The sequence below is a fragment of the Callithrix jacchus genome, chromosome 16, assembly GCF_049354715.1.
Source record: "Callithrix jacchus isolate 240 chromosome 16, calJac240_pri, whole genome shotgun sequence".
Taxonomy (NCBI): Eukaryota; Metazoa; Chordata; class Mammalia; order Primates; family Cebidae; genus Callithrix; species Callithrix jacchus.
The window spans coordinates 72,859,948-72,873,641 of record NC_133517.1 but is presented as its reverse complement, the minus strand read 5'-3'; the positions used below and the strand labels follow the sequence as shown (position 1 = coordinate 72,873,641).

The window sequence follows — 13,694 nt, the reverse complement described above, 5'->3', positions numbered from 1 at the left end:
TAGGTGTGTGTCCATGTAGAGGTATAGATTTCATCACTAGAGTTTGTTAAAATATATTTACAATGTCTACCTTTCCTACTACACAAGGAGTTCCTTGAGGACAGAGATCAGGTGTTATGAAAGAGTGAATAATTAAATCAGTGATTCAACAGTGCTGACTGACTAAACAGTTCTCCATGTGTAGTCTGGTAACTCCCAGTATGTATGTGAAATCAAAACTATTTTCATAATAATAATACGACACTTTCTTTTTCACCCTCACTCTATTACAAGTGTCCGTAGGTATTCAAGAAGCTACACAATATGTGATACCACCACAGACTAAATACAGAAAAAGATATGAAAATTCAGCAGGCTGGCTGGGTGCGGTGGCTCACGCCTGTAATCCCAGCATTTTGGGAGTCCAAGGAGGGTGAATCACGAGGTCAGGAGTTCAAGACCAGCCTGGCCAAGATGGTGAAACCCCGTCTCTACTAAAACTACAAAAATTAGCCAGGCATGGTGGCAGGCGCCTGTAATCCCAGCTACTCAGGAGGTTAAGGCAGAGAATTGCTTGGACCCGGGAGGCAGAGGCTGCAGTGAGCCAAGATTGCACCACTGCACTCAGCCTGGGGGATGGAGTCAGACTCCATCTCAAAAAAAAAAACATCAGCAGGCTTCTATTAACCCAGTCATTAGAGATTTGAAAAAACATACAACTATACTCATGTTGTTAACTTTTCTTTGTTCTGGAATATACTTCTTTTTCATAAAAATATTCCATTTATGTTATCAAGGAGTTTGTCATTTTAAAATACATTAATAAATATTTAAAGTTTTTTGTTTTAATTTTTAGTATAGTATATATCAGTAGATAAGGCTCACAGAAACAAAAGCTCTTTGGGGGTCCTCAATAATGAGAGCAAAAGGTTTGAGAATCAATGAGTTAATGCATACTAATGAATATTCTGTAGGAAAACGTATGGCTTTTGGCAAATAAGCACACTTCTACACAGACAACCATTAGGGTCCCCCCAGTAATTACAATGCCTCTTTCCTAATCTGTTAAAATGAAAATGTCACTCAAGAGCTATGTGTTGATAGAGCACTGAAGCAGTGCTGTGTAAGAGGCACGTTCTTCTAAAGATGTGATTCAAGCACAATGATATATATTTTTGTAAAGCATACTTCAAGAGTCTTAACAAAAATGAATTCATTTTAGGTACAACTTAGGAAGAAAACCCAACACAAAGACAGAATTGCAAATGATAAACAGATGTTTTCATACAGCTATTTAAACCTTTAATATGATTAGACACTGAGTATCCATTCAGGACACATATAGCCATAATTACATCCTTGACTGTCTGTAAAACATGAGATATAAGGCAAGGCATGGTGGCTCACGCCTATAATCCCAGCATTTTGGGAGGCCAAGGCGGGCAGATCACCTACGGTCAGGAGTTTGAGACCAGCTTGGCCAACATGGCAAAACCCCATCTCTACTAAAAATACAAAAATTAGCTGGGCATGGTGGTGGGTCCCTGTAGTCCCAGTTACTTGAGAGGCTGAGGCAGGAGAATCGCTTAAACCCAGGAGGCAGAGGTTGCATTAAGCTGAGATCATGCCACTGCACTCCAGCCTAGGTGACAGAGCGAGACTCTGTCTCAAAAGAAAAAAAGATATAAGACATTAATAAAAATATTGGGAAAACTTTCTTGTTACTAACATACCTAAAACTTTAATACTAGAACAAATGCCTACATCCAGTATTTAAATTATGTAAAATACTAACCAAGTCTACTTTTTATTTTACCTGTAACTGATATAAGACATTAATAAAAATATTGGGAAAACTTTCTTGTTACTAACATACCTAAAACTTAAATACTAGAACAAATGCCTACATCCAGTATTTAAATTATGTAAAATACTAACCAAGTCTACTTTTTATTTTACCTGTAACTGATATAAGACATTAATAAAAATATTGGGAAAACTTTCTTGTTACTAACATACCTAAAACTTTAATACTAAAACAAGTACCTACATCCAGTATTTAAATTATGTAAAATACTAACCAAGTCTACTTTTTATTTTATCTGTAACTTTTCTAAAAAGGCAATGAATGCGGTGGCTCACGCCTGTAATCCCAGCACTTTGGGAGGCCAAGGTGGGTGGATACCGAGGTCAAGAGATCCAGACCATCCTGGTCAACATGGTGAAACCCCGTCTCTAATAAAAATACAAAAAATAAGCTGGGCATGGTGGTGCATGCCTGTAATCCCAGCTACTCGGGAGGCTGAGGCAGGAGAATTGCCTGAACCCAGGAGGCGGAGGAACGGTGAGCCGAGATCGTGCCATTGCACTCCAGCCTGGGTAACAAGAGCGAAACTCCGTCTCAAAAAAAAAAAAAATAAAAGGCAATGAATGGCAAGACTAGATGGCATCATGTCCTCTCCCAGTGTATAAGATGATAACGATGATGATGATCTCAGGGTGGTGGCTTCCATCATACACAGAATGTAGGTTGTTTCTTTTATGCTAGGTATAATACCAAATGCTTTACATTGAATATTTTATTTAGCCTTCAGAACAACTCTATTAATTAAATATTATTATCATTCTCATTTCACAGATGAGAAAACTGAAGTCTAGTGAGATAAAATACCCCTGGTTATAAAGCTAAGAAAAATGAAGCATGGGATGGATACCAGGTTTGTTACGCCTTACCTATGCTCTTAACTACTAGAACATAAATGCAAGGTATTGAGTTAAATTTCCGTTTGGAACCATGCCCAAGGAAAAATCACTTCAGTTCTGTCATTCCAAAGAGAGAGAGTGTGTGTGTGTGTGTGTGAATAAACATTAAGATTAAATTACTCATGGCTGAAACATGAAAATTTAGGAGCTTAGTATTTCAGAGTTTGCAGAAAAGCACTGTTTAAAGTGATTTTCCAAGCAGCGTGACTGCATAATGAGAAATGAATGTAACTTCTAACTTTTCATATTATTTGTGAATAATAACAAATAAAAGTTTAGAATTGGAGACTGCAGAACTTATTTAGCCACCAATGTCACTTTCCAAAACAGGTTATTCAACTTGGAGGCTGTGGCTACCAATTGTCCTGAGAGCACACTGTGGAATTCAACCTTATTTCCTATGTGAATATGTGAGCTAGCTCCCTGTTTTAAAGCTAATTTAAAGACATATCTATTCATTTGCTTACTAGAATTCTCTTAAAAAAAAAAAAAAACCAGAGGCATCTTACTACTGTAAAAATTAAAGTATTATTTCTGTTATTTGAAATGGTAAACCCTAACTATAAATAGCCATACTTGGTGTCAGATACATGTCTTTTTGACTATTACTTAATTCTGACAAATGCTAAGTTATGTTACAAAGTTGATTAAAAGTGGCCTCTTAAGAAGCCTGATAATTCACATAGGTTTAAAATTTTTTTTCAAAGAGGTTTCCCATTTATCATATATAAGAACTATACATGAGGTTTGTATAGTTGCTATCAATGGAATATTTTGATATTTCAATTAACTTTCTAATATCACAAGTAGACAATATGTACCCCAAGTGTGGCACTGGTTTGTTCCCTTCTACTTTGCAAAATTTTAACTAAAATTTAGTTAAAAAATAAATTTAAACAATCTCAAGAATAACAAAACAAATGTTACCTTTTTAACACCAATCTCAACAGCTCTCCCTATTACATCCTGTAAGTCATCTGTAAAAGAGAAACTCCACATGAAGAAAACCTGGGAGACAACAATTCGACTTTTTTTTTAACTTTTGGGCAAATGGCTATTTGAAGTTTCATACTCAAAACTATAAACTTCTACAGGTAAGAAGACCTTGATTAAACTTTATTAACTGTTCATGATCGTAGTTTATCAATGTACGTGTTTCACTTTGTTTCGTTTCATCCAAGATGCATAATGAGTTTTTTTTTTTTTGAGGCGGAATTTCATTCTTTTTGCCCAGGTTGAAGTGCAATGGCATGGTCTCAGCTCACTGTAACCTCTGCCTCCGGGTTCAAGCAATTTTCTTGCCTCAGCCTCCCAAGTAGCTGGGATTACAGGTACACACCACCACGCCTGGCTATTTTTTTGTGTGTTTTTAATAGACATGGGGTTTCACCATGTTGGCCAGGCTAGTCTTGAACTCCTCATCTCAGGCGATCCGCTCACCTTGGCCCCCCCAAAGTGTTGGGATTACAGGCGTGAGCCACCGCCCCTGGCCATGGGTTCTTTATTATTTCAATTTTAAGAGTGGATTATGTTGCCCAGGCTGGTCTTGAACTCCTGTGCTCAGGCGATCCTCCCGCCTCAGACTCCCAAAGTGCTGGGATTACAGGTGTGAGCCACAAGGCCCAGCTTGGCTTATGCTTTTCAAGATCTCCTGAGGCAGAAAATTTGTTTTCAAGGAGAAACTATTTGCATTAATAAAGGAAATACTTACCTTGATGCTTCTGAACCCCCCTATAAATTCCTCTGAACACAGGGTCAGTCAAGTTGATACCAATATCTGTAGAAAGCAAAAATCGCTGATTAATCATTGAGTCTCTACGCGAAACTTCTACTTACACAAAAGCTTCTGTTACTAAACTTTTTGTTCACACACTCATCTACTCAAACAATATCCAAGTGCCTACCACTTGTCAACCAATGTGCTAGAAGCACGAGACATGAAGATCAATAGGATATAATTCCTGCTTTCCAGAAACTCACTGCAGAATTGGTAAGGCAGATCCATTATCGGACAATCATGAAATATTAGAAATAAACACTGGTACTATGGGACACAGAAGAGGCTTCCAGAAAGAAGTAATCATTGAACTGAATCTTAAAGGATGAGTGACTGTTATTATCCTGTGGAAAAGAGGTAAGTGCAGACAGGAAGCAGGAGGAGCAAAGCCTTCAGGAGAGGAAAGAGCACAGTGCTTGTAAAGAGCTACAGGCTGTTCCTGCTGCTGGGGAGAACAATTGGCCCTTTGTATTTCTTGGATTTGAAGCTGTGGATTCAGCCAACCAGAGGTCCACTGAAAATATTAGAAAATAAAAATAATAATACAACAATAAAAAATAACATAAACAAAAGCACAGTAAGGTATAAAAACCATTTATATAGCATTTACATCAATTAGATATTTTAAGTAATCTAGACATGATTTAAAGCATACATGAGGATATGTATAGGTTATAGGCAAACACCATGCCATTTTATGTAAGGGACTTGAACATCTGAGGGCTGTGGTATCTGCAGGAGGTCCTGGAGCCAATTTCCTGCTGATACTAAGGGAAGACAGTGTAAGGAAGGGAGAGGACAGAAGATGCCAGATCCAGCTATGGTACAGACACTTGTCTTTAAAATACTGGATGCAACAGGAAGCTCTGTCCTGCTGTAAAATATAAGGGAATATGGGGAACAAGATATCAACTTAGACTGTGATTAGTCACAGGCAAGAAAAAAAATGCCTCCCTTATTTAAAATACACATCATTTAGCTTTTAGCAGAAGGAGAATCTTAAAATTTGCAGTGGTGGTAGGCAGCTGATTATCAACAGACTCCCTAGACTATTTCTGTCAAGTTTCAGCTTCTTGATATGTTCTCATTCTAATTTCTGCCAAGCTGGTCCCAAGGAATGTCTGCTCCAACAATAAGACACACCTTGAAAGTGAATGGGAGTTTAGAGAATTTAAGAGATGTGGAGAGTATTTCAGGCATTTGAAACAACAGGGGAAAAAGCAAAATGTGGAAAACTACAAAGATATTTGGGCACCAACATGTCAACAAAGATGGGTAGGGTGATGAATTCACAACTGGCACCCTTTAATTAGAAGGGCTATTAACATACAAATATCACCTAATACTATACATACAGTACCGGGGTTCCATGGAATGGCCCAATCAGAAGAACTACGCTCTAGTTTATTTATAAGTAAGGAAAGGAAATTAGATAAAGGAGGCAGACTGAGAAAGGAAACCCAGAGAAGAGAGGAGAGGCTTTTCTGCCTAAAATAATCCTTCACAGAGGTTTAGTTTAGGGTCACCGAACGTCACTGCTCATTAGGAAAAGAGAAATGTTCTGTATCTCTTCTAGACCATTTCCTCTTTGTACAGTGTTAAGCAAACAATTATTCATAACACTTGTCAAAGACTTTGAGGAAGCCTTTATTCAAGAGAGACTACTGACGGGAGTGAAGGTTTTGCAGAAGGGAGGGACTGAGCTCAATTTTGAATACAAGGACAAGTGAACATTTATTGCCACCAAGTAGAATGGGGATCAACAGATGAAAAATTACTAAGAGGAAAGGTAATCAAAGGGAAGGGAAGACTGGGTACACCCAACCTGACGGACTCCTGCTGAAGGCAGGACAGAGTGACAGGATACCAAAGATGGGGGATAAGGAAGTGATCAGATAGCAAGGTAGGGATTTTCACTAAACTGACCTACAGAATTCCGGCTAAAACTGAACCCAGTGGGCCATGGACAAAGCCTAAGGTTGGGGCCTACTCCAGAAGCCAAGTCAGGGCAGTATAATTCAGGCTTCAAAGGAGAGTCTTTGTCGGCAGTAAAGAGATTTGAATTTTTCCAAGCAAAAGCAATCTCTCACTAGAATACAAAGTGAAAAACAGACGCAACTGAGAAGTGTGCAAATTTAACAAGTAAACATTTCTGATTCCAATTTTAAAAGCTAATTGAAGATTAGCTTGGAGGCTTAGTTTATAAAGCCATTCCTTGCTGCCCTAACAGGAATGAGTGTTAAGGGAAGGCTAAATTGTTTTACAATGCCTACCCTGAAGCAGATGCTGGCTGAGGTCTACTCTAGGCGATACTACTTTCTCTTAGAACTGGCTTCTGAAGGGTCAGTTGTTCAGGCCCTGAATCACAGTGTACCTTCTAAATGCAGATTTGGATCCAGGTGTGTCTTGGCCTTCAGGATGCCCTGCACTGGCTCAGTAACCAATTCCTTCCCTCTTCTCTGAGACTCTCTGGTGACTTACAGCCTTTTTCTTTCTGACACATGGTTTGCCTACAGTGTATTCCTTAGCCAGTTGTTAATAGCTGCTTCTGTGCTTTGATGAATAGTCTGCTTCACCTAAGCCAGGAAGTTCGGTGGCAAGTATCCTTTTCTGGATTCTGTGTTTCACAGCTGTTTCCTTTAGGAAGTTTCTTCTCTCCTATAGGGAACAATCTCTGGGACAAACCACTTTCTCACCTACCTACCCACTAGCAAACACCTGCAGAGTGATTAAGATAATTAACAAATAAATACAGAAGGGCCAAAGAAAAGTTCAAACTGATCACTAAAAGTATTCCATTTGTGAACAAGTTTCAAGAAATACAATAAAATGGAGAAAGTACAATTATGCAGGTATGGAAAGAAAATGGGCTTTGGATGCCAGAATTTCTGGCATTGCCAATTATAAGCTAAGTGGTGGAGAAACAACAAAGTTAATGCCAACAAAATTTATAGTGATTCCCTTATGCCTATAAATAGTTCAGCAACTGGGATAGAATAAATGGAAATAGAAATGAAGACTGGGCAACTTCTCAATCTCACTAATAATACATTTATAACTTTTCTTCGATTTTTCCCTTATCCTATTAATATTTAGAAATTTCATCTGTCAGATCCCACTTCTCCTGCCTATAATAATGCTCATATTTATTTGCACCACTTACTGTTAACGCAGTATCTTGTTTTGTGTCTTGTAGAATACGACAATTTCAAACCAAAATGTTACTGCAGTGAGGACAACAGCCAGTAAAAGAACTCCATGACTCTCTTTTGGAGGCAGCAGGACAAAATTTTTAGGCTGCAAACGCTGTTCCCCCATGGTCCTACAACTCTGCCCAATTTAACTCCCAACCCAAAGATCTGGGCCCATGTAACTTCCCAACTAACAGTCCTAGGTAGGGCCAACTCTATACCACTGGTCAGCAGGTCAGCTAGAAGATGAGCCCTTCACCCACATGCCAAAGATGTGTCACTGTTGGCTCTGTCAGGAAGAGGGAATGTGGAGTCGGAATTAGGGGAAAGGAGTCAGGCTGGTGGGACCAGGGGAAAGCACAGAGGTAATGTACATACCTCACAAACTTCCTGCTTCTTATCAAATACCTTGGCTGACAGAAGAATGCAAGTCAGCTCCCTGCAACGTTGGTGTTATCAGTACTGCATGTGGCACTCTGTAGCTTAAGAGCCATCCTACAAAATCTCCAGCAAGCCTTTATTTCCTTAGTCAGCTCCTCTTCTGCTGATTCTGACTGTTGCAACCTTGCAATGCATTTTCATACTTTCTCTAATGAGTCTGCCTTTCTTCACCTACAACTGTCTTGGAAAATTCTTCTTTTCTTCTTTTTTTCTTGAGACAGAATTTCACTCTGTTGCCCAGGTTAGAGTGCAGTGGCACAGTCACGGCTCACTGCAAGCTCCGCCTCCCAGGTTCAAGAAATTCTCTCGTCTCAGCCTCCCAAGTAGCTAGGATTATGGGTGCCCGCCACCACACCTGTCTACCTTTTTGTATTTTTAGTAGAGACAGGGTTTCACCATGTTGGCCAGGCTGGATTGAACTTCTGACCTCAGGTGCTCCACCCACCTTGGCCCCGCAAAGTGCTGGGATTACAGGCGTGAGCCACTGTAGCCAGCCAGTCTTGGTAAATTCTTGTACCCTCGCACTGCTGGCCCAGATAGTCAAAGCTCATCCGCCACAAGTGTCTTTCTAAGCCTCAGTTTTCTCACTAGTAGGGTGGGCAAAACATTTCTCCTTCCAGCAACAACATGTGGCTCAAATCCAAAAACGAATGTGAAAGCCATTTTGCAAATTATAACTCCTATTAACATGTAATTACTGGGAACAGTGTTATTATAAACACTGTAATATGCCAACAACAAATGGAATTTGAATCAGCGTTAGCTATACTGCCATACCACCTTACGTAGTCAAAGGCTCCTGATCCAAGAATGCATTATCAAATACCCAAATGTGAGTCAATATGTTTTGAACATTAAGACTCGTGATGTAATCACAAAAATAAAACCACTCAAAATCCTATTTAACTTGTTCAAAACATTCTTATCTATTAAGGGATAGTGAGAAACAAAAACCTAGTAACTGAGAAATACAAGCCCTTCAAAATATCAAGCCCAGAAAGGCATTTAAAATGTAAACAGCAGTCCAAGCTCACTCCCCTTTGAGCTAAATAATTATTTCCTGAAGCCACTTGCTATGTGGGCTCTAGACTGACACCAAGTGGCCCTAAAATGCCATACACTCTCTAGTTCAACAATACATAGCCAATCACTAACCAATGTTATTTCTATAAACCAGTGAGAATCCCTGAGTAACAATTTTTGTAATCACCCCTCTCCTTATGATTTGTCCTTTAAAACTTGAGCCTCTTTTTTGTTCTCAGGAGCACTCCCTAAGGCAACTTGGAAGTGTGTCCTGGGCTGCAGTCCTCAACTGTTGTGCTTGAATGAATCTGTAAACTAGATTCTGACCTTTTTGATTATTTGAGGTTGACAATACTATCTTTTAAATTAAAAGTCTCTACTAGATGTATGCCTATTGGCATGTAAACTCAAAGTAGACAAATACTGTATGAAAACCAATGTCTAGCCAGATCCAGCTAAAGACAGTAAGTAGCTTGAAAAGCTAAGACAGTAAGAGATACGGGTGGGAGGGAATGACAGGAAGGAAAACAAGGCAATGTGGAAAATTACTACTTCTGATTAGGGGAGGAAACCGAAGGCTTCATACGTTCAGTAGCATGTCACCCTATGTAGATCAGAAATGTTTCTTTTTCATTAATTTTTTTTCAAATAGCTGGCTTGAAAAGCAGTATACTTTATTATTTAAGAGTTCTTCAAATACTGAGTTTTAGTTTTAAAACAAAGTAAGAGTAGAAAACAGCACTGTTTGTAACCAGGAGAAAACCACAACTCTCAAGCTGAAGCCTCAGTATTGGGGGTCACTGAATCATGTCACGTCACTGTCACTTGTGATCTAGGGATAACAAGGGACAGCAAATAGGGCACAATTTTTCTTTTTAAAAGATATTGTTAGTCTTTAGATATAACTTCAAGTTTATAGCAAATACAGGGGATTAGAGAACAAGCTCAATGATATTACTATTTAGCAAATGAGCAAAGCCAGGATATAAGACTTTCTGTAGGATGTTGACTTAAAATCATGAGATCTATACATTAGGGAAGAGGGAAGAACCTTTTTTTTTTTTTTTTTTGAGACGGAGTTTTGTTGCCCAGCTGGAGTGCAATGGCGTGATACCTGCTCACCACCACCTCTGCCTCCCTGGTTCAGGCGATTCTCTTGCCTCAGCCTTCCAAGTAGCTGGATTTACAGACGCCTGCCACCATGCCTGGTTAATTTTTTGTATTTTTAGTAGAGATGGAGTTTCACCATGTTGGCCAGGCTGGTCTCAAACTGCTGACATCAGGTGATCCACCCACCTTGGCCTCCCAAATTGCTGGGATTACAGGTATGAGCCACCACACCCAGCCTTAAAACTTTCTTATATTGAGATGCAACCTGCAGGCTGGGAAGCAGAGCCTTTGGCTGAGACCAAAACCAAGCATTTCAAGGCAAGAAGTGGGGAACAGGAGTTTTACACTAAATGGGCTGCTAATGTACATATTTAACACGTTATAGGAGGAGCTATGCCTATTCATGAAAGGTGGATTTGTGCATGTATGATAAACAAACATACATGACATACAAGTTACATAAACCCCATCTTCGCTTTGTGGTGGAGATTTAACATTAAAATGCAGTAAAATTAAGCTTTATATGTCAAAAGGTACATAGCCTAAGTAACCCAGCCAGAACTAGTCTGTGACTGGTAGTCATTTGTCAGGAAAGAATGTGCCATGAAACTGATCAGCTGTCATGTCAAAACCACAAAAAAGGAGAGGAGTCTGGGTGTGGTGATAGGTGGTCAGCTGAAGTCAGCAGAGGAGTGAGTCTTCTGTTTCTGTTCCAGGGGTGGTTTCTACTTCATGATTACAAAAAAAAGCCTGGTATCAGTGAGGAAGGGGTGTACTGAGGTGTGACCAACCTCTCATTTCATCATGGCTAGAAAACTTAGCTTTAAAAGTTTTTCTGGGGTCTCCTTGGCCACGGTGGTGTCCATTCAGTCAGTCGGGTAGGATAGGGGGATGCCTAAAATTTTATTTTTACTTCACATTTCCCACTTTTGGCCACGATCTGGTGTGGCCAAGATCTGCTGCAGCCAGCACCAATGGCCAAATCTTTATTTTCTGTCCCATGCATTGCCACGGTGGTGTGGCTACCTGTCCCAGATCCATCTATTCCCTAGGATAGCCAAGTGGACATCCTAGATCAGGAAGGAATAGAGACGGCAGGCACTCATTGACCCATAAGGCATAAGAGATATAAGAGCCAAAAGAAATGGCTACAGAATTAACTTGCCTCTAAGTTCTATGCACTGAGCCATCGGAATTCTGGTTGTAACAAGGGACTTCTTGCAGTCTTATCAAAAGTAATTTAAATATTAAAAAAGAAAGTATGATGGAGACTATGAATATGACAAACACTTAGCAGCTTGAAAGGGATTTCCCAGGCCAGTTGGAAGCCAACTAAATAGATCATTGAGAGTATTAGTAGTTCATACCTCTTGTAACCATTTAAGTTTGTTTGGATAGTCTGTCTCTAACAGTTACTATTTCCCCTTAAGTACTTATGTAATTGTAACAGGAAGCATGAGCCAAACAACTCCTTGTCTGACTAGGGGAAAATCTACAGCAATTTTATCATCTAGTATTACTGGAGCCAAGGAGTTTAGAGACTTTGGTTGAGCTACAAGGCTTTTTGCAGCATCTGCAGCTTTCTGAACAATAGTGGCAGAGACTTTTCAAATCATATCCTTATTGGCATAAACCCCAACACTTGGAATTAATATTCCCAGGATGCTTTGATCTGTATCATCTTCATACCCTGCCAGCATAGACCGTTTAGTTTAATAACGAAGAGAGAAAGTGGGTCCTTCTGTAAGTTTGTGTAAGGATAAGGGGGTTACAAAATATCCCAGCAAGCATGAATCTTCTAACTGTAGGCTGTCAAGGCAACAGTGTGCCCAAAGCTGTGCAGGTGGTTCAGATCCTATGCCACATACAAACACAAGCCTGAATGGGGGGCACAAGTGATACTCCTGATGATGTGTTCATTAGCAGATGCATTCATGGGGAGTGCTGACCACACCAAACTGAACCATGGGCCATTTCTCTTGCAAGCTTTCCAGAATCCACTCACATATTTTAAATGCAAATACTGTTGTCACTGTAGGGATATATTTTTAACTTTATTTATCTGATGTAGATGACACTTGTCTACCCAGTAATTCATAGATCAAAAAGGTGTCATGATAGGCTGCGGGCAGTGGCTCACGCCTGCAATCCCAGGACTTTGGGAGGCCAAAACATGTGGATCACCTGAGGTCAGGATAAGACCAGCCTGGCCAACATGATGAAATCCAGTCTCTACTAAAAATAGAAAAATTAGCAAGGCGTGGTGGTGGGTGCCTGTAATCCCAGCTACTTGGGAGGCTGAGGCAGGAGAATCACTCAAACCTGGGAGGCGGAGTTTGCAGTGAGCCAAGATTGCGCCATTGCACTCCAGCCTGGGTAACAGAGCAAGACTTGGTCTCGAAAAAACCAAACAACAACAACAAAGAAGGCTCCATGGTAAAGAATAGGTTTCAAATGTTAAAAACCAAGGACAAATCAAAACAAAGGGTGACAATATCTGGGCTTTGAAGCAATTGGACCTGGAAAGTCAACAGGGAAAGGGGTTGGTCTGGGTAAGTGGTGACATTACGGACATCTGAGAAGTCAGTGACTGATATTACCAATGGCATATATTTATCATGAATGGATCAGGAAAGTGGTTGGCAAATCCAGCAGTCCAGTTGGTTTCCTTCCACTAGCAATATTTGGGACAGCTTAACTAAAGTGTTATGCCATTCTCTGCATTGAGACAATCGCAAACAGGGGGAAGGGGACAGTAGGGCTGAGAGTAAAAGGAAAGGAGGGAACAGACATTTAACAATTCAGAAAACTGAACCAAGGGAAAACCATAAATTCCATATAAATCCAAGGGGATTATCTGACAAACTTTAGGGACTGTCCTTAAGTAAGAGAACACCTCACTAGAGGAACAGAGCAATGATGTTCTCGGGAGTTGGAGGGGTCACAAGCCCTGCTTAGTTCTGATAAAGACAGGAAGAGGGCGCACACAAGTAGCTAGCTAGGCACTGAAGTTATCTAGTAGAATGGCATGGAACAAACTCTATTAGTTAAGAGGCAAATTATTAAATGAGTCCCAATGTCTCTGAATATAGTCCTGGCCCTGGATCTCACGAAAGCGGTTTATGTTGACTATTGCCTTTTTCTGGGTCTAAAGATGAGGCTTTGGTTAACTGAAGTCTGGTGTCAGAGACTGGCACCAACTTCCAAGATTCAGCAGGGGTTGCTGTTTTCAGATGAGACAAGTGCAACTACGAGTCAACTCTCTAACTTGCAGTATAAGGATTAGTTAACAGCACCCAGCCAGTAGGCTGGAGGAGGTATTTTAATTGTCTCTTCCAGTACTTGTCATCACCAAGCTGGAGGTGGTAATACTGGAATTTAGGCCTGATGGGAAGCTGTAAAAAGATCCT

The 13,694-nt window shown here is 40.1% G+C and overlaps 1 protein-coding gene across 4 annotated transcripts in view; it reads right to left on the bottom strand.

The window, feature by feature from the left end:
* The window catches only part of TATDN1 (TatD DNase domain containing 1), a 48,608-nt gene that overhangs the window by 27,613 nt on the left and 7,301 nt on the right, over positions 1-13,694 (bottom strand). For all 4 annotated transcript variants that reach the window (XM_078353228.1, XM_078353227.1, XM_078353229.1 and 1 more), the window contains 2 exons: positions 4,454-4,519; positions 3,670-3,719 (listed from right to left, as the gene is read on the bottom strand). In XM_078353228.1, the coding sequence (XP_078209354.1) occupies positions 3,670-3,719; positions 4,454-4,519 (116 nt within the window). The remainder of the gene's footprint in view (positions 1-3,669; positions 3,720-4,453; positions 4,520-13,694) is intronic.